The 25,135-nt window shown below is 42.7% G+C and overlaps 1 protein-coding gene across 1 annotated transcript; it reads left to right on the forward strand.

Moving 5' to 3' along the window:
• Nucleotides 1-1,137: 1,137 nt before the first annotated feature.
• On the forward strand, nt 1,138-24,856 carry MANSC1 (MANSC domain containing 1). The gene is made up of 4 exons (XM_004006854.6): nt 1,138-1,263; nt 8,110-8,428; nt 13,748-13,888; nt 23,718-24,856. Exons 2-4 carry the CDS (start codon nt 8,206-8,208, stop codon nt 24,596-24,598), a joined length of 1,245 nt encoding a protein of 414 aa, XP_004006903.1. The 5' UTR covers nt 1,138-1,263; nt 8,110-8,205; the 3' UTR covers nt 24,599-24,856.
• The last annotated feature ends 279 nt before the right edge of the window (nt 24,857-25,135 follow it).

Genomic DNA, 25,135 nt, shown 5'->3' on the forward strand with positions numbered 1-25,135 from the left:
CAATGCCTTCCTGGGGTCTTGATTTGCACATAAGCTCAAGTATTGCCAACCTAATGAAGAACTCTCCATGCTTTGAACGATTGAATAGGATTCTCTCAACTATGCCGCATATAGAAGGCACTGCAAACTCTTGAATGTGAAGAACGTTTGATCAGAGGTTGCCTCTGGGGAGGAGAACTAGATTGGGACACAGGGTGAGAGGCAGGGTTTTCACTCCACAGGTGTATCTGGATTCAGCACAGTTCAGTATCAGACCACCAAAACAGGCAAATAATCTCAATAAAGTCACACAATTTTTTTTTGGTTTGGTTTTTTTTGGTTTCCTATAAAAGTTATGTTTGGGCAAGGCCAGGTGGCTCAGTGGTAAAGAATCCGCCTGGGGGGATCCCTGGGCGGGGGCGGGGGTGGGGGGGGGGGGGGGGGGTGCGGGGTGGAGGGGGAAGATCCCCTGGAGAAGGAAATGGCAACCTACTCCAGAATTCTTGCCTGGAGAATGCCAGGGACAGAGAAGCCTGGTGGGCTACAGTCACAGGGTTGCAAAGAGTCAGACAGGATTTATTGACTAAACAATAACAATCATCATAACATTTAGCAAGTCATAGCAGTAACCTCAAGGATCACTGACGACAAATCACAACCCTAAGAAACATAATAATAATGAAAAAGTTTCAACTATTGGGAGAATCATCAAAAGGTGACACAGAGATAAAGATACTGTGGGAAACATGGCACCAATAGACTCAGTCCAGGCAAGATTGCCACAAACCTTCAGTTGTTTTGTTTTTTTTTTTTTTTAATGCAAAATCTGCTAAGTGCAATCAAAGGAGGTATGTTTGATCATATTTTGTATTGCTTGACTTCCATCATGGCTTATTTGCCCTATTCTCAGGGAATCCGAAGATGCAGACCCTCAAGCATACACCAGGGTTGAGCCCCCCGTCCTGGCTGCACGCACAGCCTGGACCCCGGGCATCGATGGGTGAGTGGGGAGGTGTGGGAGGGGCTCCCGGCTCTCCGCGGGGCCCAGGGGACCTTTCCAGGTTGCTGGGAAGCAGCTCCGGGTTGCAGGGCGGGAACGTGCCCTTCCCCCTCCGGCAAACTTTCGGCCGCCGCAACGGAAGCAGGAACTCGGGAACCACAAACCCGAGGATAAGCGGGAGCTGCGGAGCCCCGGAGCTCTTCGCAGACCTGCCGCTGCTTCCCGGAACGTGCAGGGCTGCCCTGAAGCTGGAGGGCAGCAAGACCTCGGCCTCCCATTGCCAGGTAAACGCTCTTCTCCATCGTTCCCTCGCCCCCAGCCCCCGCGGACAGCATCACCACCTGACCACCTTTCCCGGAGCGAGGTTCCCCCGCTCCTCCGGGAGCTCGGGCCACCGGGCTGGAGCGGGGATGGGCTGAGCGGATGCTGGTGACCCCTGTATCCTCGAGGGGGTCTCCGGGCAAGCCAGCTGCTGCGGCAGAAGAATCATTTCGTGAGCCCCGTACACTTCCTCAAGGAAAGGGCAAATTCCCCTTGTTCTTTTGTATACTTTGTCTCTTGTATTCATCCAACCTGCTGATTGTCTAATACTCTGTAAGGTGTGTGTGTGTGCAGTTATAAACACTTTGATAAATTAAGTTAGATTATGCTACGAGAAAAAATGATTTACAATATTTGACCGAGTGATTGCTGGTAAGATCCCATGACTCTCCTCAGCAGGTATGAAAGCTCAGGTGCGTCTTCTTCCCACCTGTATCCCTTTCCCACTGGTTTTCAACAGAATTCAACTTCACTTTGAACCTTTTTTTTTTTTGTTTAATTATATGCTTGTTTTGATCTTTTTATTGTGGTAAAATACACATAACAAGGGCTTCCCTGGTGGCTCAGACAGTAAAGAACCTCCGGCAATGCGGGAGACCTGGGTTGGATCCCTGGGTCAGGAAGATCCCCTGGAGGAAGTCCACATCAGTATTCTTGCCTGGAGAATCTCGTGGACAGAGGAGCCTGGCAGGTTAAAGTCCTTGGGGGCCGCAAAGAGTTGGACAGGGCTGAGGGACTTTCACTCACTCCCTAACAGGTAACAAAATGTATCATTTTGATCATTCTTAAGGGTAGAGTTTAGTGGCTTTAAGTACATTCCCATTATTGGGTAACCATCACTGCTGTGGTGACCCAAGGATGAAAGAGCAGAAAAAAACCAAGGAGGGTCTTGGAATGCAAAAACCAGACCCTTATCGTCCTTCCCTCCCCCATGATAACTATTAATGAATGTCAAATCCTCCTGAGCAGTATAACCTGGCTCCCCTCCTACCCATAGGGAGAAGGTATTTGCCTTACTCTCCCTTCTACCCAGTATACATGACTCATCCAATCAGCAAGTGACCCACAAGACCCCATCCCACTCCTTATATGCTGGGTATAAAGTGGACTAAGGACCCCTGTTCAACATGGGTTCTCTCTTGAGCTGGCCTGCTGTTCTAACAATGTCTCCCAATCTAATAAACTTTATTTCCCTCTCATTCTGTCTCATGTTTGAAAATTCTTTTCCAACCCAAGCCCAAACCACAACTACCCGTTTTCAGTGTATCTGGGGCACCCCCAAACAGAAACTCTGTACCTGTTAAACAATAGCTCTGCCTCCCTCCTCCACCAACCTCTGGTAACTTCAATTCTGCTTTATCTCTATGACTTTGCCTTTTCTAGATACTTGGTGCGTTAGTGTTAGTAGTCCCTTAATCATGTCCAATTCTTTGCCACCCCATGGACTGTAGCCCACCTGGCTCTCTGTCCGTGGGGTTCTCCAGGCAGGAATCTGGGAGTGGGTTGCCATTCCCTTCTCCAGGGGATCTTCCCAACGCAGGGATTGAACCTGGATCTCCTGTGTTACAGGTGGATTCTTTACCATCTGAGCCACTAGGGAAGCCAGATACTTAGTAAAGTGCACACGTTCAGCATTGGTCCTTTTGTGTCCATTTTATTTTGGTTAGCATAAAGCTTTCAGGAGGTAGCCTGTATTAGAATTTCATTCCTTTTTGTAGCTGAATAATATTCTACTGCACGTGTATGCCACATATAAAAATCTGTTCCTCTTTGGACCTTCAAGGCCTAAATAATAAATGGATTGGAAAAATTAATTTGCCTAGTAATGGTCAGGTATTGTTAATGAGATAAGCTCTTCATTCCTGCTTGCAGGCACAGAAAAGATACTGGTACTAGAAGCCCAGCTTTCCTCCTGCATCCCACATTACAGTTTGTTTCATTGCAGCAACTTCAGGAGAGACTCTTGGAATCCATTCAAAGCCAAATGTGTGCCTGGTTTTTGTTATTTTTGTTTCTGTTGGGGTTTTTTTTTTTTTTTTCCTTCCAGTGACTAGAAAAGATTTGCAAAGTGTGGTAGCATACAAAGTAACTTGTGCCAGGATTCTTACCCTGGGTTGGGGGGAGTCCATGGACAGCATTCAGAAAATCTGTGAACTTGGGTGGAAAAGTTTATTTTGCTAACCTCTAAATGCAGTGTTGTATTTCCATTAAGAGGCATGTAGGCAAAAGCCGCAGTGGGATTAGTGGTAGGGTAGCTCTGATTTGCCTCTGGCAGAAGTGGTGCTTATTTCCGTATTGCATTCCTTACTGAATATGTCTCAAAATCATTACATTCAACACTACTTCAAAATTATGGCAGTGATAAAATGAAACAAAACTGGGTCATTTGTGTCAATGTGGACAGACCTGGGTAGAGTCTGTCATACAGAATGAAGTAAGTCAGAGAGAAAAATATCCTATGTGAATTAATACATATGTATGGAATCTACAAAGATGGTACGGACAAGCCTGTCTGCAAGGCAGGAATAGAGATGCAGGTGTAGAGAACCGACACGTGGACACAGTGGGGGAAAGGGAATGTGAGACGAATTGGGAGAATAGATTGACATATATACACTACCCTGTGGAAAATAGAGAGCCAGTGGGAAGCTGCTATATAGCACAGCGAGCTCAGCTCGGTGGTCTGTGATCGTCTACAGGGGTGGGGTAGGAAGGAGGCTCAAGAGGGAGGGGATATATGTATACTTAGAGCTGATTGACTTCATTGTACAGCAGAAACTAGAACATTGTAAAACAATTATACTCCATGAAAAATTAATTTTAAAATGGGTCATTCAAAAAATTATGGCAGTGATTAGATGTACCACTTGTCATTTATCACACAGTTATTTTTTTTTTAACTGAAAGTGACGCTAATGGGATTTAGCTTCTAGAATTCATGTAAGGATTAAATGACATAATGTACGTGATGTGCTTACATAAAGAAATAGTGTTATTTTCATTTTGCTGTTTTGGGAAGTTAGATATAACAGTTAGCAAGGAAAGTATTGTGCTTTGTTACCATATAATATTTTTTTAACTATGTTAATTTTTTTACTAACTAAAATCTACCTGTTTATATTAGGGTACACTCTTGTATTTTACAGCTCTATAGGTTTTGACAAATATAATGGTATGTTTTCATCATTCAGTTCAGTTCAGTTGCTCAGTCGTGTCTGACTCTGAGACCCCATGAATCTTAGCACGCCAGGCCTCCCTGTCTATCACCATCTCCCGGAGTTCACTCAAACTCACGTCCATTGAGTCCGTGATGCCATCCAGCCATCTCATCCTCTGTCGTCCCCTTTTCCTCCTGCCCCCAATCCCTCCCAGCATCAGAGTCTTTTCCAATGAGTCAACTCTTTGCATAAGGTGGCCAAAATATTGGAGTTTCAGCTTCAGCATTATTCCTTCCGAAGAACACCCAGGACTGATCTCCTTTAGAATGGACTGGTTGGATCTCCTTGCAGTCCAAGGGACTCTCAAGAGTCTTTCTTCTCCAACACCACAGTTCAAAAGCATCAATTCTTCGGCACTCAGCTTTCTTCACAGTCCAACTCTCATATTCATACATGACCACTGGAAAAACCAACTCTCACATTCATACATGACCGCTGGAAAAACCATAGCCTTGACTAGACGGACCTTTGTTGGCAAAGTAATGTCTCTGCTTTTCAATACAGAGTCATATAAAATAGTTTCACTGCTTTCAAAATCCTTTGTACTCCACCCTTTCCTCCAGACAACGACTGATCTTTTAATGTCAATGTTGTTTTGCCTTTTGCAGAATGTCATAGAGTTGGAATCAGATACCAGCTTCTTTCACTTAAAGTGAAATTGTTAGTCACTCAGTCCTGTCTGACTCTTTGTGACCCCACGGACCGTAGCCCACCAGGCTCCTCTATCCATGGAATTTTCCAGGCAAGAATACTGGAGTGGGTTGCCATTTCCTTCTTTCACCAAATGATATACAATTAAGGTTCCTCTTTTTGTGGCTTGATAACTCATTTCCTGCTGAATAATATTTAACTGTAGGGATATACCAGAGTTTGTTTATCCCTTGACCTAGTAAGGGACATCTTGGCTATTTCTAGTTTTTTTTGCCAATTATAAAAAAAACTATTATAAATATTTGTTTGTGGGTTTTTGTCAGGATTTAGTATTAACTTTTTTTTAAATTTTAGCCATTCTTATGTCGTGATATCTCATTTTTTTAAAAGTAATTTTATTTATTTATTTATTTTGGTTGTGCTGGGTCTTCGTTGCTGTGTGAGGTTTTCTCCAGTTACTGTGAATGAGGGCTACTCTCTAGATGTGTGCAGGCTTCTCATTGAGGGGGCTTCTCTTGTGGAGCACAGGCTCTAGACTGCATGGGCTTCAGTAGTTGTGGCTCCGGGGTCTAGAAGACAAGCTCAGTAGTTGTGCTGCATGGCCTTATTTGCTCCACAACATGTGGAATCTTTGCAGAACAGAGACTGAACCCTGGTCTCTTGCACTGCCAGGCAGATTCTTTACCACTGAGCCACTAGGAAAGCCTGAATCTCGTTCTTTTAATTTGCAATTCCCTAATGACAGTGAGGTTGAGCACCTTTTTGTATGCTACTTTGGGGAGGTGTCCAGATTTTTGCCCACTTTTAATTGGGTTGTTTGTTTTCTTTTTGTTAAGTTTTAAGAGTTCTTTGTGTATTTTAGCTGTCAGTTATTTATCAAATATGTGTTTTGAAAATACTTTCTCCTAGCCTGTGGCTTAGCTATTCATTTTCTTAACAGTGTCTTGCACAGAGCAGAAGTTTTTCATTTTGATGAAATCCAACCTACCAATTTTTTCTTTCACAGATTGTGCTATTGGTGTTGTATCTAGAAACTCATCATCCAGTCTAAGGTCACAGAGCCTTTATTCTATGTTACATGGAGTTTTATAGCTTTGCATTTTACAGTTAGGTCTGTGATCCATTTTGAGTTAATTTTTGTGAAAGGCATAAGGTCAGTGGCTAGATTTTTTTTTCTTTTTGTCCAATTGTCCAGCACCATTTTTGAGAAGACTATCCTTTGTCTGTTGAATTGCCTTGTTCCTTTGTCAAAGATCAGTTGACTATATTTGTTCAGGTCTATTTCTGGGCTCACTATTCTGTCCCGTTGATTTATTTGTCTATTCTTTAGCCAATAGCACCTTGATTACTGGTGGTTTATGGTGAAGTGTTGAAGTGTCAGTCCTCCAGCTTTGTTATTCTTCAGTGTTGTGTTGACTGTTCTGGGCCTTTCTGCATTTCCATGTAAACTTTAAGATTGGCTCTTTGAGGGAATTCCCTGGTGGTCCAGTAGTTACGACTCTGCGCTCTTACAGCCCAGGGCTAGGATTCCATCCCTGGTTGGGGAACTAAATCTCACAAGCCACACAATGCAGCCAAAAAATAAAATAAATTAAAAAAAATTAGTTTGTTGAGATCTATAAAATAATGTACTGGGATTTTGATTGAAATTGCATTGAATGTGTAGACCAAGTTGGAAGAACAGACATCCTAACAATATTGAGTAGTGCTGTTGATAAACATGGAATATCTCTTGATTTCTTAGTTCATTCTTGGTATCTTTCATCAGATTTGTAAAGACACTTAAAAAAAAACTCTGCAATGATTACATTTCAATAGGACTATATTCCTCTGTAATCCTATATATTTCATTTTATACTTTTTAAAACATGTGTTTTATACATTTTAAAACATGTCAGAAGAGAACCTAAGCATCACCAGAGTACCAAAGGGTGCATGACTGAAAGGTTACCAAAGGCTTCATGACCTAAAAAGAAAACTTAATTGGTAATTCTGATCTAGGCTATCATTAGTGAACAATTTGTATTCTGGAAATGAGGATAGTTTCCGGTATAGCATTGCCAGTTTAACTTTTTTTTTTCTTCCTGGAAGAACCAGCTCACCCATGGAGTTGGGATTAATACATATTAGGACTTTTGTGTTTTTAAGGATGTCAAAAAGAACTCTTGCCCTTACACTTTCCTTCAACTAAGCTAGATGAAGCTAGATCATCCTGCTGACGTGCTAATTCCTAGAATTAGATTATTAGCATTAACCTGCCTCTGGTGTGATACTTAAAAGGAGACAGCAATAAAAAAAAAAGGCAGCCTCGGTTTTCTCATCTGTAAAATGAGGAAAATAATAGCTTTTTTGCAGAGCTGGTGTAAGAATTAACTAGGATAATATATGTAAAGTTTAGCACATTGTCTTCCACTCAGTAGGTGATTTAAAATGTTAATTGTTATTACTGAGAGAGAAAATATGTCCAAACCAATGATCAGCGATCATTTACCGCTTCATCAATGACTGCAGATTTTATGTCTCTTCCCCTCTTGTTAGGAGAGACAGGAAGAGGAAGGATTCTAAAACTGAAAGGCAGACTACTATGATATTTTACTCCTCTTTCTTAGACATTTGTCAGATTTTAATAATTAATAGGATAGCATTGGGTTGGCCAGATAATTCATTAGGGTTTTCCTGTACAATCCTATAGAAAAACCTCAATGCACTTTTTTGGCCAACCCAATATATGTGTGTGTGCTTACTAGCTTTTTGCCAAGTTTTTAATGAAAGGTTGTCTCAAATCTATTAAAAGTGAGATGAATACAAAAAATACTTGTTTATTTCTGGCCTTTTATGAATTGTGAGTCATTTACATTGATTTGAAGGAAATGAAATGTAGCTTCTCTAGGTTCATTCAAAGAAACAAAACTCATTGATGATTTCCTATTTTTGTCCTAGAGAATTCCATCGTTTGTACTATCTTCTTGAAGCAGACTCAAGCAGGAGGAAGAGTTTATCTGACCTTTGAAGACTAAGACTAAGCTGAAATTTAACATGTTCTTCCAGGGAAGATGGATCTTGACTTACACCTTTGTAATAATTTGTTTCCTGACACTAAGACTGTCCACCAGTCAGAACTGCCTCACTGAAAGCCTTGAAGATGTGGTCATTGACATCCAGTCGTCTCTTTCCAAGGGAATCAGAGGCAATGAGCCCATACATACATTAACTCATCAGGACTGCATTAATTCTTGCTGCTCAACAAAAAATATATCAGGTAAGTAACAATGCCTTGATGACTCTTTATTCCACATGTTTTGTGATGTAAGTACCTGGTCGATGAGGCTGAATAGTTTGTACTAGGGATTCTCAGAAAAATGGGTGGCACAGTCACTCGGGAGTGTTCCACGGTGTGCTCTCCTTTCGCCTAAGCTGAGTCAAAGTTGCCTATGAGTGTATATGTATTATTAGATATCTGGGTAGAAAAAGGTTGAAAACCACTGGTGTCTAACAGGCATCTAAGATAGTGAAACCAAAAATCCTGCCTAGGTGCTTGGCTATCATTATCGTGGAATATTGGAAACACAGTGTGACTTTAGTTTTATTTGTCTATTTACAGACTGTGCTGGGTCTTCACTGCTGCTCAGGCTCTTCTCTAGTTGTGGTGAGCCGGGGCTAACTCACTAGTTTTGGTGCGTGGGCTTCTCATTGTGGTGGCTTCTCTTGTTGCCGAGCGTGGCCTTTAGGGCCCACAGGCTTCAGTAGCTGGGGGACCTGGGCTTAGTAGTTGTGGTGTCCGGGCTCTAGAGCATAGAGCAGAGGCTCAGTAGATGTGGCACACGAACTTAGTTGCTTCATGGTATGTGGGGTCTTCCTGGACCAGGGAGCAAACCCATGTAAGTATTCTGCATTGGCAGATCCTCTGCTGCTAAGGCACTGGGGAAACCCCAGTGTGACTTTAGAAAGAACGTTTAGGGACTTTCCCCACGATCCAGTGGTTGAGAATCAGCCTGCCAATGCAGGGGACATGGGTTCGATCCCTGGTCTGGGAAGATGCCACATGCCGTGGAACAATGAAACCCATGCTCCAGGGCCCACTAGCTGCACCTACTGAGCCTGTGGACGGCACCTGCTGAAGCCCGCATGCTCTAGAGTCAGTGCCCCACAGCAAGAGAAGCCACCACAACGGGAAACCGGTGAACCTTAGCTAGAGAGTAGCTCCCGCTCGCTGCAAGTAGAGAAAACCCATGAGCAGCAGCAAAGACTCAGCACAGCCAATAACTAAATAAAATTAAAGTCACACTGTATTCTAAAATAATAATAATAAAATAATAAATGAATAATTTTTAAAAAAGAAAGAACATTTAAACAGAAAGGGAGTTGAGACAAAAAATAAAAACTTTAAGTCATCTCATAGGAAAATCAGCATTTGCATTTTAAGTGGAAGCGCAAAATTTCCATTTCCCCTCCCTTTCCTGAAGCTGGTGGCGTAGGTGAGTCAGCAAGCCACTGACCACTCATTGCAGCTTCTAGGACTCTAAGAGGTACAGGAAGGGGCTTGGAGTGACCCATTTGCAATACACAAAAGAAAACTGAGGCCCACAGGCTTGAACCACGTCCTTGGACATTTCAGGTTCCAAACATATGACCTGAAAACAGAAGTATATATATAAGTGAAAATAGTGATCATGTTTTAGTTCCTTATGATCCTGTCCTAATTCCCTAATTGGAAAAAAAAACACCTAAATTTATTGAGCATCTAATGGCTTGCTGGTGCTGGAGATAAACCATTAATAAGATGGAAAAGGCCCATTGTCAAGGACCCTAGGAGAGCTAGTGAACACTGGACTCGTGATCCTTACTTGATTTATCAGCCAACAAAATCATATGCTCTCTCTTAGATCTTTATTTCCTTTTCATTCTGTAATGATTGTGGTATGGTAATATAAATATATATGGACATGAAATTGAAGGACACAAATTTTGCATATTTATTTCTAGTCTTTGTCCCTGATTCCTGGCACAGAGCTCCTAAAACCGTGGCAATTCCCTGAGCAAAGGAGCTTCTTCTATTATTCATAATGAGCCCCATTCCACCATACCTGAGCTTATACTAATGAGGTGCCTCTTAGTGGGGTCCTAGATAGATGGGGTTCCTTGGTGGTTCTAGTGGTAAAGAACTGGGTTGGGAAGGTCCCCTGGAGAAGGGAATGGCAACCCACTCCAGTATTCTTGCCTGGAGAATCCCATGGACAGAGGAGCCTGGCAGGCTAGAGTCCACGGGGTCACAAAGAGTTGGACATGACTGAAGTGACTAAGCCCAGCACAGATAGCTTTGGGAGGGTCGCTAGTCACCAGAAAGACCAAGCTTTGCTTAGAAATTTGAAACTTTCAGTCTTCCCACCTGCCTCCAGGTAAGGGAAGTGGGGTGGAGACTGAATTCAGTCACAATGGTCAATGACTTAATCATTTTGCCTACATAATAAAACTGCCATGAAAACCCTTAAATGGTGAGTTCAGGGAGCTTCCAAGTTGGTGAACACATCCATGTGTCGGGAGGCACCCCAGCCCCACCAGGGACGGGGAGGCTCCTGCACTCGGGATCCTCCCAGACCTCACCCTGTGTAACTCTTCATCTGGCTGTTCATTTGTATCCTTTATAATAAAGTGTAACAGTAAGTGCTGCATTTTCCTCAGTTCTGTGAGTAGCCCTAGCAAATTATTGAGCCTGGGATGGGAGGTGGTAGCCTAGCTGGGCGTATGTGTGAGTGACCTGGGGCGTCTTGTGACTGTGCTTTGTGACTGGCATCTGAGTGGGAACAGTCTTTTGGGACTGAGCCTTAGACCTGTGGGGTCTGACACTCCAGGCAATTAGTATCAGAATCGAGTTGAATTGTAAGACACCCCATTGGTGTTAGAGAACCAGAGAATTCACGTAGAAAGGACACCATATATTTGCTGTCATGCATGCCTGTTAAGTTGCTCAGTTGTACTGGACTGTTTTGCGACCCCATGGACTATAGCCCACCAGGCTCCTCTATCCATGGGATTTCCCAGGCAAGAATACTGGAGTGAGTTGCCATTTCCTCCACCAGGGGATCTTCCCCACCCTGGGATCAAACCTGCATCTCTGTGTCTCCTGTACTGGCAGGTGGGTTTTTACTACTGCATCACCTGGAAAGCACCTATATTTGCTGTCAGGAGGAAACAAATCCTTCAGTGATCTCAAATTGACAAGCATGCTTTTGGACACTCTTTATAGAGAAGTAATTGATAGAGCTCTCATTTAAACTTGTAGTTTTTCTCTAAATGTTGATACCAACATTTATATGAAATAGAAACACAGCCTGCAAACAGGACTGAATGCCACATGGGTGTTTTCTGGCCACACAGGACACCTGGCCGTTCTCTTCAGTTCCTTGAGGGGTGTTCAGTAAGAAATTAGGGTGTAAGACTTTGTCCTACAAGCAAAAACACTGTCACTGCTATACTGTACATGTGTGCATACCCAGTTGCTCAGTCATATCTAACTTTTTGTGACCTCATGGACTGTAGCCCCCCAAGCTCCTCAGTCCATGGGTTTCTCCAGGCAAGAATACTGGAGTAGGTTGCCATGCCCTATGCAGAGAGCATTGGTTTTCAACTGTTTGGGGCTCAAAAAAAAAACCAGTTTGATAATTTGCCCATAGCCACAGACTCTAGAAAAATGCCCACAGAAACAAAGGACACAAAATTCTGTGTACAACGTGGACCCTATCGGTTCAGTTCAGTTTAGTCGCTCAGTCGTGTCCGACTCTTTGCGACCCCAAGAATCGCAGCATGCCAGGCCTCCCTGTCCATCACCAACTCCCAGAGTTCACTCAGACTCACGTCCATCGAGTCAGTGATGCCATCCAGCCATCTCATCCTCAGTCGTCCCCTTCTTCTCCTGCCCCCAATCCCTCCCAGCATCAGAGTCTTTTCCAATGAGTCAACTCTTCGCATGAGGTGGCCAAAGTACTGGAGTTTCAGCTTCAGCATCATTCCTTCCAAAGAAATCCCAGGGCTGATCTTCAGAATGGACTGGTTGGATCTCCTTGCAGTCCATAGTCAAGGCTATGGTTTTTCCTGTGGTCATGTATGGATGTGAGAGTTGGACTGTGAAGAAGGCTGAGCGCTGAAGAATTGATGCTTTTGAACTGTGAACCCTATGAACCCTCCGTATTACCTAAGTGACACCGTAAATGGTACTGCAGGATTATCACATTGCGGGGAGAAGAAAAGTCGGAGTAACTGGAGTGCCTTTATTGTTATCTGAGTAGTGGAGAGACGACAGGATAAAAACCCCTGCAGAAGCGAACTCAGTCTGATTTCCCATTGAGGGAATCAAGGGTGATCTCTGACCTCTGCCTGATTGGGAGACAAACAAAAATGATAACGAAGAGCGGAAATTTGAAGACCCAAAAGAAGAATGGTACTGATAAAAGTAAAGCTTTGCAGATTCATTCATTCATTGGAAGGAGGCATGATATATATAAGGTTATACTGTTTCTACTCCCCTCAAGAAAACCAGAACTGATGGCTTCATAGGCATCTAAGATGCCTTCAGGATGCAAGAGACTTGTAAAATCATTAGGGATCAATCCATTTCCTGAAGTCCAACTCAGTGCTGAATTGTAGAGTCAGTATTTCTATATATATTTTTGATAAATATTTTGGCAAATGGAAGGCTTCTTTCTAAAGAATTTAATGTACTTTTAAAAATGGGTTTTGCCAGCATCTTTAACTATTGTGATGATCTCAATTGGTAAATATCACATTACACTTGAAAATGTGTCTTATTTCCAAATCTCTTTTGATATTGATTTCTAACATCATTCCACAGTGACAAGAGAGCAGATTCTGTATGATTTCAATGCCTTTAGACCACGAAGGTTTTGCGCCTTGCTATGTTCCAGTGTCTCCTGGTTTATAGTCTATGGAAACTTGAATAGGACTTTGTATCCTGCTATTGTCTGAAAACTGTATAAATCTTTATTTAGGTTGAATTGTTTTTTTTTTTTCAAGTCTACTGTATTCTTCTACTGTTCTATTTCTTCTATTAATTTTTGAGAGCCTGATATTGAAACTCCAACGAAAAATCTTTATCTACTTAAAAACATAATTGTAATATATAGTAGAACTGTATATAACTGTGTTCTGTATTTTCCAAGTCTCTTGTTAATGTGTTATTGTACTTTCATAATTTAAAAAAATGTATTTTGCCAGGACTTCCCTCGTAGCCAAGTGATTGACTCAGCTTCAAATGTAGGAGGCAGGGATTCAATCTCTAGTTGGGAAACTAAGATCTCACATGCTGCGCAGCCAAAAAATTTTTTAATTAAACAAAATTTAATATGCTTTGCCAATGTTACCTCCATTCAGAGTTTTAAACCCAAGGTCTTTAAAAATTGCTTTCTGTGATTAAACTAAGGAAAAGGAAATGACTCAGCAGCCAGCAGGCAGCAAACAAAAAGGGTTTTGTGTTGGCTACCAGAATAAATGAAGTTTTCCTGCTCTCCATACTCTTTGGAAAATCCTATTTCAAAATAGTTACTTGTGAAACCTTTCATTACAGGGGACAAAGCATGTAACTTGATGATCTTCGACACTCAAAAAAAAATTAAACTACCCAATTGCTACCTGTTCTTCTGTCCCAGTGAGGAAGCCTGTCCTCTGAAACCAGCGAAGGGACTTATGAGTTACAGGATAATTCGAGGTAATAAGAACCTTGTTCTTTGTCTTTTGTGATTGGAATTATTTAAGGATATGGTTCACTTAGGTTTTCTACCAAAGAGTTGAAGAAAAACTACCAAAGGGGATCACAAATACAGGGGCACATCAGAAAAATCTCATGATTTAAATTTCAGTTGATTCAGCCCAACATCTTTTCTTCTCCCCAGTGAAAGACTTAGGAATGATGGTGTTTTGTTTGGCTTTTGTTTCTGTTTTTCTTCGTAAGCTAAAAGACACACAGACCTTTCTTGAAAACATTTTGAAACACCTCTGTAAACTATGCCAGCAACACTGGAATATGTATACAGGTCTCCAGGGTGACTATTTTGAAAGAGTTAAGACCTGTGTAAATACAGTATATAAAATTCCATTTGTTATTAGGTACTACTATTTTATTATCACATTCGCTGAAATCAGACTTACTGGATTTTGTTATCCAGACCTGAAAAGAAGCGCATTTAAGAAGTTCTTGAGAATCTGCCATGTGCCAAGTTTTGTGCAAGGCATTGGAGATAGAGTCTCTATGCTTGGAAATTACGTATTTGCTCAGAATACAGAAAATAACCAAATAAAAATAATATAATCATTTAGATCTGTCTTCGTGAGACTTTGGCTTGTTAATTTCTCAGGATGCAATGCTTTCAAGTTTCCTTTAAGTTTTAGAAAGTTTTTATCCTTATACCCTTAGGTAGAAACAATATCATGTTTTTTTCATTTATTCAAGAAGCAACAAATTTTACTTAGCATCTCTTATGTACAAGCATTTTTAATACCCTAAGGATACAAAGATATGATATTAAACATGAAAAACAGGGTTCTCACTTCTGGCACTAATGTTTTAGGAGAGAGAGACAATAACCTTAATAAATAAATAATTTTAAAAATAGAGTCGCCATGGACATAGAGAGCAGACTTGTGGTTGCTAGGGAGTATGGCTTTGGGGGAGGGATGGAGTTGGAGTTTGGGGCTAGCACATGTAAGCTATTGTATATAGAATGGATATACAGCATAAGGTCCTATATACAATGCACTACTTTAACCGTTTTAAGAGCAGAGTCCTGCTGTATAGCACAGAGAACTATATTCAGTATCCTATGAAAATTCATAATGGTAAAGAATATAAAAAAGAATGTATTACAAAAGAATATAAAATGTATAAAAGATTATACATTTTATAGAAAAAATTATAAAGAATATAAAATGTATATATAAATGAATATAAAAATGTATCCTAAAAGAATATAAAAAAGAATGTATTATATTCAAAATTTAACCACTTTGCTGTACAGAAGAAATTAGCACAACATAGTAAATCAACTATACTTCAATAAGAAATTTTAAATTAAAAAATAGTACTTAGTTAAAGAGAGAGCTAGTAGAAAGCTTCTGTGTAGCACAAGGAGCTCAGCCTGGTGCTCTGTGATGACCTAGAAGGGTGGGATTGGGGTCGGGGGGAGCGAGGCTCAACTAGAAGGATATATATCAATATATACTTATAGCTGTTTTGCAGCAGAAGCTGACACAGCATTGTAAAGCAGTTAGCCTCCATTTAAAAAAATAACACTTAGTGATCATGAAAAAAATGAAACAGGGCCTTTATATAAGAATACATTTTCAATGCAGAGAAACTGAAAACATAAAATTCCCATTAAAAAAAATAGAGTCACAAGAGCAGATAATTAAGCTAAGACAATGTAATAGATTATCACTGAGTGGACCGTCTCGATTAGGTGCTCGGGGGACACATCTGTGAAGCTGTAAGCCGTAAGCCGAGGTCTGAACACTGAGGAGCCAGATGTGAGAAAACAGTGGGAAGACCTTCCAGGCCGAGGAAACAACCTGATCCAGTATCTTAAGGCAGAATGGTTTGGGAGTGTTTGTTCAAACACTGCAGTCTCGGTGGCTGACTCGTAGTGAACCATGCGAAGAGTGATATGCAAGAAGGGAGGAGAGTGGGGCGAGCCCATCAAGCTTGTTAGAGGGTAGGGAGTTTTCATTTAGAGGCGTGATAAGAAGCCATTGGGAGTTTTTCGGGAGGCATGTAACATGCTGGCGTTTTGTTTTGTTTTGATGAATTTTTATTGGAGTGTAGTTCCTTTGGTTTCCCCGGTGGCTCAGTGGTCAAGAGTCGCCTGCCAACGCAAGAGACACAGGTTCAGTCCCTGAGTTGAGAAGACCCCTTGGAGAAGGAGAGGGCCATCCTCTCCAGTATTGTTGCCTGGAGAATTCCACGGACAGAGGAGTCTGGTGGGCTAGAGTCCATGGGGTTGCAAAGAGTTGGACGTGGCTTCGCGACTAAACAAAAACACACTTGCTTTACAATGTTGTGTTGGCTTCTGCTGTACAGCAAAGTGAATCAGCTATAGGGATACATGTATCCCTTCTTTTTGGATTTCCTTCCCGTTTAGATCACCACAGAGCTCTGAGTAGAGCTCCCTGTGGTCTACAGTAGGTTCGCGTTAGTTATCTATTTAATACATAGTATCAATAGTGTATATGTGTTAACCCCAGTCTCCCAGTTCATCCCCCCTCCATAACGTGCTGTTTTAAAGGTGATTTCTCAAAACTCACCCTGACTGCTCTGTTCGGAATGGACCAGCATGAATCAGCAGCAAGAGGGCAAGTGGGAAGGCTGGCGGGGAGGCGGGATGAAGATCATAGTGGAAGGCCGTGGCCTTGGGGACCAGGGAGGCGGTGGAGGAGATGGAGGGAAGTAAACTATGGGCCGTTTCAGAGGTAGTGTTGGCAGGGCTTACTGGTTGGCGTGGATGTGGGGAATGAGAAAACGAAAAGAGTGAAGCTGAATCCTAGTTCTTTTTTTCTTTTAATTTACCTATTTTTGGCTGTGCTGGGTCTTCGTTGCTGCGCGTGGGCTTTCTCTCATTGCAGAAAGTGGGGACTACTCTCTAGTTGCGATGCATGGGTTTCTAATCACAGTGGCTTCTCTTGTTGTGGAGCACAGGCCCTAGGGCATGTGGTCCCAGTAGCTGTGGCTCCTGAGCTCTAGAGTGCAGGCTCAGTAGTTGTGATGCATGGGCTCAGTTGCTCCTAGGCATGTGGGATCTTCCTGGACCAGGGATCGAACCATGTCCTCTCATTGGCAGGCGAATTCTGTACCACTGGACCACCAGGGAAGCCCCGAGTTGTAGTTCTTGACTTGAGCATCTAGCTGGACAGTAGCGCTGTCTGCTGAACTAGGGAAGATTTGAAGAGAAGCGGTTTGAGGGTTGGAGGGAGAGTGCAATGCAGATTTTCTGGGGCATGGTGCTGCCCAGGGCGCCCGGACACTGACCTTGCTTTGTTCCCTGGATGAAGCTGTGTCTGAGTTTTGTTCATGAACTAGGGAAGCTTGATATATCCAACATTCCTTTGAATAGGAGCATAAAGCTCAGATTGCTTGTGTAAACTCTTCCTACATGGTGAGAGAAGCCCAGGTCCTGAAAGATTGGCAGATAAGGTACAGAGTTTCAGTTGTGCTCTGGAGGTGGATGAGGGTGATGGTTGTACAACCATGTGAGTACGCTCAATGCCACGGGACTGTTCTCCTAAAAAGGGTTTAAGTAGTATGTTGTATGAAGTGTATCTTACGACAGTTGTGACATATGATAACAGAACAAATTAGGTTTCTCAGAACATCCAGGATCTTACCTTGCATGGAAAGAGTCTTGTTGCCTCCTGCACTTTCTGGGCTTCACGCTGGGCAGGGCGGCTGCCCCTAACTGTTTGGCTTCTTCGTGTCTATATATAATCCTGAAAGAAAACACCGGGACCACCAGTAATGTATGGATATAGCTGATCCTCTCTTTTCATCACCTGGAACACTGCAGAGCCTGTTGAACACCTGGGGATAGGATCTAGCAGGATCTTAACACATTGGTTTGAGTTTCCAAAGGTGGCAGGGCGCAGGACACTAATTGGAATGTTGGTTTTTCTCTTTCAAGAGCTCGCATCAGTTGGAAGCTGGGCCATCACATCCCTCTCTCTGATCCCTTCTTGCTACCTCTTCCTCATTGTGCCCTTTCTTCCTCTGTCATCTTTCTCTCTCTCATCTATTTCATGATTAACACAGAATATTAAAGAAATGATGGAATATTCTAGAAATTATAATGCAATCCAATAATTCTATACTTCAATAATGCCTATCACTTTAGTTCAGTTCAGTTTGCTCAGTCAGGTCCAACTCTTTACAACCCCATGGACTGCAGCACGCCAGGCCTCCCTGTCCATCACCAACTCCCAAAGCTTGCTCAAACTCATGTCCATCGAGTCAGTGATGCCATCCAACCATCTAATCCTCTGTCATCCCCTTCTCCTCCCACCTTCAATCTTTCCCACCATAAGGGTCTTTTCCAATGAGTCAGTTCTTCACATCAAGTGGCCAAAGTATTGGAATTTCAGTTTCAGCATCAGTCCTTCCAATGAATATTCAGGATTGATTTCCTTTAGGTTGGACTTGTTGGATCTTGCAGTCCAAGGGACTCTCAAAAGTCTTCTCCAACACCACAGTGCAAAAGTATCAATTCTTTGGCGCTCAGCTTTCTTTATAGTCCAACTCTCATATCTATACATGACTACTGGAAAAACCATAGCTTTGACTAGATGGACCTTTGTTGGCAAAGTAATGTCTCTGCTTTTTAATATGCTGTCTAGGTTGATCATAGCTTTTCTTCCAAGGAGTAAGCATCTTTTAATTTCATGGCTGCAGTCACCATCTGCAGTGATTTTGGAGTCCCAAAACGTAAAGTCTATCACTGTTTCCACTGTTTCCCCATCTATTTGCCATGAAGTGATGGGACCGGATGCCATGATCTTAGTTTTCTGAATGTTGAATTTTAAGCCAACTTTTTCACTCTCCTCTTTCACTTTCATCAAGAGGCTCTTTAGTTCTTTGCTTTCTGCCATAAGGGTGATGTCATCTGCATATCTGAGGTTATTGATATTTCTCCCAGCAATATTGATCCCAGCTTGTGCTTCATCCAGTCCAGCATTTCTCGTGATGTGCTCTGCATAGAAGTTAAATAAGCAGGGTGACAACATACAGCCTTGACGCACTCCTTTCCCGATTTGGAACCAGTCTGTTGTTATATGTCCATGTTCCATGTCTGCTGCTTCCTAACCTGCATACAGATTTCTCAGGAGGCAGATCAGGTGGTCTGGTATTCCCATCTCTTGAAGGATTTTCCACAGTTTGTGGTGATCCACACAATCAAAGGCTTTGGCATAGTCAATAAAGCAGAAGTAGATGTTTTTCTGGAACTCTCTTACTTTTTTGATAATACAATGGATGTTGGCAATTTGATCTCTGGTCCCTCTACTTTTTCTAAATCCAGCTTGAACATCTGGAAGTTCACAGTTCATGTACTGTTGAAGCCTGGCTTGGAGAATTTTCAGCATTACTTTGCTAGTGTGTGAGATGAGTGCAATTGTGCAATAGTTTGAACATTCTTTGGCATTGCCTTCTTTGGGATTGGAATGAAAACTGACCTTTTCCAGTCCTATGGCCACTGCTGAGTTTTCCAAATTTGCTGGCATATTGAGTGCAGCACTTTCACAGCATCATCTTTTAGGACCTGAAATAGGTCAACTGGAATTCCATCACATCCACTAGCTTTGTTTGTAGTGATGCTTCGTAAGACCCGCTTGACTTCACATTCCAGGATGTCTGGCTCTAGGTGAGTGATCATATCATCGTGATTATCTGGATCGTCAAGATCTTTTTTGTACAGTTCTTCTGTGTATTCTTGTCACCTCTTCTTAATATTTTCTGCTTCTGTTAGGTCCATACCATTTCTGTCCTTTATTGAGCCCATCTTTGCATGAAATGGTCCCTTGGTATCTCTAATTTTCTTGAAGAGATCTCTAGTCTTTCCCATTCTATTGTTTTCTTCTATTTCTTTGCATTGATCATTGATCCATAAAATCTATAACAAAGAAAAAGGCATTGGTGTGAAACTTTATTGTGTAATTAGTTTTAAAAGTGAAAGTAGCACTCTGGGAGTGACTGTTAAAGGAAATTGGTTTAAAAGTTTCTACAGCTTAGATGTCCAAATGCTAGGGAATGGTAGGGTGTAAAACAGGATGTATCCACCTGAGGGAATATGATGCAGATATTAAAGAATAAGTTTGAGATGTAGAAGTAAAAGGTCACCTAAATTCCAGGTGAAAAACACCTGATTGTTCTTAAGTTACATGAAAAAAGTTTTAGTTTTAAGGTATACATAAATATTAATAGTTGTTGGGACATCATGATGGACATGATAGTGGAATTTATTTTATAACTTCCATAATACTTCTGTCATGTTGTTGCTTTGATGATACATATATTAGAGACAGAGAGCAGTGGTAAAGATTTTCTCCACTGGAAGTGGGAGGGAAAGCTTGGCTCTTGCAGAAACCGTTTTTTTAACGGCCAGTGTGAAGGTGGTGGTTTAGTCGCTAAGCCGTGTCCAACTCCTGAGACACCATGGACTCTAGCCTGCCAGGCTCCTCTGTCCATGGGATTTTTCAAGCCATACTGGAGTGGGTTCAGTGTGAAAGTGAAAGTGAAGTCGCTCAGTCGTGTCCAACTCTTTGCAACCCTGTTGACTGTGTCCATGGGATTTTCCAGGCAAGAGTACTGGAGTGGGTTGCCATTTCCTTCTCCAGGGCATCTTTGTGACCCAGGGATCGAACCCTAGTCTCCCGCATCGTAGGCAAACACTTAACCGCCTGAGCCACCAGTGTGAAGGTGACAAAGTGAAATTAGAATCCAACAGTTCCTGTGGTAGCCACCAGGGGGCACCACCAGCCCAGAGCAGGTTGATACCTAGGGACAAACTGTCACCTACGCGGGACTGGGTGTCCTGTCTGTATTCACAGATGTTTACAAGTTGTGTTTGTAATACTATTAATGAATCTGCCCATGTTGCTGGATTGAGATTACCCCATAAAAATGAATTATCTGCCTCTCTGTTCGAGTGAAATCCAGTAGATATTTTTGGCGGTTTGTTTAGAGATGAACTCAATTTCCTGTGATTAATATTTACAGACCAAAAGTTCGAAAGATGATAATGCACTCTGTTCATTCTGTAAAACCATTGCAGCTGGACATTATTCAGTGTCAGTGTGTTTGTTTTTGCAGCTTGGTGGTCTGTCATGCCACCAAGGACTAGAATAGACTAGAATAGGGGAATTCAGAAATAGAATAAACTGAGAGTCTGTTGGCTCAGCTGGTCTCCACGGTAATAGTCCATACTTAAATTGTTTTATCTAGTCAAGTCGCTCGCATATGAAACTCAAAAGAGGGGCTGAGTACACAGGGCCGTTTCCCAGCACCTCCTGTAGCTCATGTCTATGTGACTGAGAGAAAACACCACACCCCAATGGCAAACATCAGAGGGTGAGGTAAATGGAACAGGTGTGGAGGGTCCCAGCTTGGTTCTAGGACCTTAGCCAATAGATGAATCTTATCAAGAAATGGGACTAGCCCTCCCTTTGTTTTATTTATAACCTTGCATTCTTGAGAAAGGAAACAGCTGTTTTGGTCATTCTTGTCAATGGGCTTAACTTCTGAGTTCACATACATCACAGAGCATTTACTTAGCCTTTTATTTTTTTAAATTTTAAAATGAAGTATGATGAGTCCTGCTCTTTTTAAAAATATCTGACACAGCCTAAAACTACAGATGCTGTTTATCTCACGGTGACACTATGCCTGCCAATGTCATATCACCTGCAGCAGAAGCTCTTTTCTTCAGCTTTGTTGGAAGAATTTCAGGCGTCAGCATTCTATTTGAGAGTGTCCCAGAGCAGGTGCCCACAAACTTTTTTTCTGTCAGGGGCCAAATAATAAGTGTTTTAGGCTTTTCAGGCAAGTCTTTTAGGCTTAGTGGGCCATATGCAATCTGTCAGGCATCCTCGCCTCTGTCCTTGTAGTAGAGACAGCCATAGACAATATGTAAACAAATGAGCATGCTTGCGTGCCAATAAAACTTTATTTATGGAAACTGAAATGTAAATTTCATATAATTTTCATGTGTTACAAAATATCCTTTTTGATTTTTTTTTCAATCATTTCAGAATGTAGAAGCCATTCTTAGCTTGCAAGCCTTATAAAGAGAGGTGGCAGGGACTTCTCTGGTGGTCCAGTGGCTAAGACTCTGCAATTGCCATGCAGGGGGCCTGGGTTTGATCCCTGTCAGGGAACCAGATCCAACATGCTGCAACTAAGATTTCGAGTGCTGCAACTGAAGACCCCAAATTGCTGCAACTAAGACCCAGCGCAGGCAAATCAATAAAAAAAGGAAATTAGAGAGAGAGAGAGATGGCCGGCTAGATTTGGCTCTCAGGCCATAATTTGCTGACCCCTGTCCTAGATGCATTAATAAGTGACAGTTCTAAAGGACCTCAAGTGGTGACGTTTAGAGAGTAGTCAAAGATGTCACAAGTGTGAATGTGCCTCTGGATCTATTTGTTAGGAGAGAGGAGAGTGAGGGGTTTAGAATTGGTATTGAGGGAAGTTGAAGAGGGGAAAGAGAACAGAGGAGAATGAACCAGTGAATTCTAGAAAATTCCTTTGCTTCCTTCCTTGTGTTTCTGCAGTTCTTACTGAAGTGTAATGATTAGCCCAGTAGCAGAGTGAGCGCATGCTAAGTTGCCTCTGTTGTGTGCACAGCTTTGCAACCCTATGGACTGTAGCCTGCCAGGCTTCTGTATCCATGGAATTCTCTAGGCAAGAATACTGGAGTGGGTTGCCATGCCTTCCTCCAGGGGATCTTCCCAACCCAGGAACCGAAGTCTCATGTCTCCTCCAATGGCAGGCGAGTTCTTTATCACTAATGCCACCTGGGAAATCCTAAGTAGCAGAATAATATGGTGCAATTCAACTGGTCTTTCCCTGCCCCAGATTGCTTTAACTGGCCTCTTCAGTTTGAGTTTTCATAAACAGCATGTGTGACAAAGAGCAAAATTCTAACCTTTCTCAAGCAGGAGGAGCATCTGAGGCTAGTTCCTCCTCTGCAGGAGTTGGGACTGTGATTGTCTGCTTTTTATGTCAGCCACATGGCCAGCATGACTTCAGATACTGGTCCATCGTCTTCAGAACCTGAGATACTGGCTATATAATTTTAATCTTCAAGAGTCAAAACGATCACTGGTGGTCCAGTGAGCAAGACTTCACACTTAGGGATATGGGTTCCATTCCTGGCTGGAGAACTAAGATCCAAGCAAGAATACTGGAGTGGGTTGCTATTTCCTCCTCCAGGGGATCTTCCCGACCCAGAGACTGAACCCCTGTCTCCTGCATTGCAGGCAGATTCTTTACTGCTGTGCCACCTGGGAAGCCCTTGCTGCCCCCACTGAACTCCTCTTAGCATCTTTGCTGGCCCCTCCCATCTCCTCCTTCCTCTAGAAGGAAGGTGCCATCACTCTAGAAATCAACCTGTGTGCCATTACTCTAAAAATAAACCAGAGCTTCTGCAGGAGAGGCCAGGTCCTTGCACCATGAAATACTGGGCTTCCTTGACTGCTCGGTGGTAAAAAATCCACCTGCAATGCAGGAGCCTCAGGTTTGATCCCTGGATCTGAAAGATCCTCTGGAGGAGGGCATGGCAACCCACCCCAGTATTCTTGCCTGGAGAATCCCATGGACAGAGGAGCCTGACGGGCTACAGCCCATAGGGTCACAAAGAGTCTGGTACGACTGAAGTGTCTTAGCCCCCATGCGCATACCACAGTCTGAGGTCTTATTGAACAAGCTGATGACAGTTGTCTCTTCTGTCCTCCCTTCATATGAAAATGTCGAAGTCTTCTTATTATTTTCTTTCCATTTTCAGATTTCCCATCTTTGGCCAGAACTGATTTGCCAAGCCCAGGGGTAGCCCAGGAAAGCTCCATCTTCTCTGGTGGGTCTTCCCATGCCATCACTCCCACTCCCCAGCCTCCAACCGGTGACTCAGAGCCCACGGTCTTATGGAGAGATTCATTTCCTCAGACGTCTGGATCCTCGGATCACTTGGAGAAACTACTCAAGATTGATCTGGAGAGTCCACCGTCATCTGATTATAAAGAAGAAGGCCATTCTCAGACGTCACAGTCTTCCTCAGGACCAGCAATAGCTAATCTGCTGCCTGAAAATGTGACAGCATTTCCCTCTACAATGGCGGTGTCTTCTCTGCACACCATCCTGGCCACTCCGAAGTCTCTCTCTGCATCCCTCCCTGCCACCAACACGGCAGTGATGCCACCTCTGACTTGGCAGCCTCGGAGAGCCACCTCCGCCCCAGCCATAGCCACGATCACTAGCACGACCACAACTGCAGTTTCGACTTCCCTCTCCAGGGCATCCACGGACTCACGAGGCCCACCCACCACGGTGCCCTTTCGAGACATCGCCAATCTGACTTGGAGCGTGGAGGATGCCGGGGAGTCTGTTACATTTCCTTTGTCAAATGTGGCAAATTTGACAGCTACAAATATGACAGCTTCCCAAGAGAATGGGAAGGCCAGTGCAGGCGACCCCTCCCTGAGCAATGCCCCAGGAAGCCAGCAAGGCCTTACCGTTGAGCAGTGGCTCCTGATTGGGACTGTGCTCTTCGGGGTCCTCTTTCTTGCCATAGGCCTGGCCCTGTTGGGCAGAATGCTCCTAGAATCCCTCCGCAGAAGACGTTACTCGAGGCTAGATTATTTGATCAATGGCATCTACGTTGACATCTAAAGAGAACACTAGCTGTCTCATAATTCGTGTAGTTACTGCTAGCCTCAGTGCAGCAAGTTTCTGGGGACTTTCTGATCTTCGCAGGATTGTTCAAGTGTTTTGAAGACAGGCAGATGCCTCTTACTGCATTCTTTTTGCTTGTTCTTTAGAGAGAAAGGGGGCAAAGAAACAAATGGGGTGGCCTGAGTGATCTGTCTCTAAACCATTAGATGAAAACAAAGCTCTACCTAAAGCAATAAAGAATAATTGCCACATAAATTGGAAAGCGACTGGCTTTTTTACAGAGAAAAAGGGTTAGGATTCCTAGGCTCCATTTCACTAATGTTTCTGGTTCCCGATAAAGTTGACTGTGTATGATATTAATTCTAATGGATTTACTTTCCTTTTTATAAGAATTCCAATAAAACTTATTCCAGATGTAGTTCCTTCCAATTAAGTATTTGAATAAATCTTTTGGTACTCAGTAATGTTCCTGTAAATGACACATCCCGTTGGATAACTTTAAATTTATTCCCACCAGCAAAATGATTAAATGAT

Source organism: Ovis aries, chromosome 3 (genome assembly GCF_016772045.2).
Source record: "Ovis aries strain OAR_USU_Benz2616 breed Rambouillet chromosome 3, ARS-UI_Ramb_v3.0, whole genome shotgun sequence".
Lineage (NCBI taxonomy): Eukaryota > Metazoa > Chordata > Mammalia > Artiodactyla > Bovidae > Ovis > Ovis aries.

What these genes read in the sequence shown, in the direction of transcription:
- MANSC1 (XM_004006854.6), top strand. Translation starts at nt 8,206, where the DNA reads ATGTTCTTCCAGGGAAGATGGATCTTGACTTACACCTTTGTAATAATT. An exon ending in CTCAACAAAAAATATATCAG is followed by an intron (nt 8,429 to 13,747) that starts GTAAGTAACAAT and finishes CTTTCATTACAG; the next exon opens with GGGACAAAGCATGTAACTTG. An exon ending in GAGTTACAGGATAATTCGAG is followed by an intron (nt 13,889 to 23,717) that starts GTAATAAGAACC and finishes TTCCATTTTCAG; the next exon opens with ATTTCCCATCTTTGGCCAGA.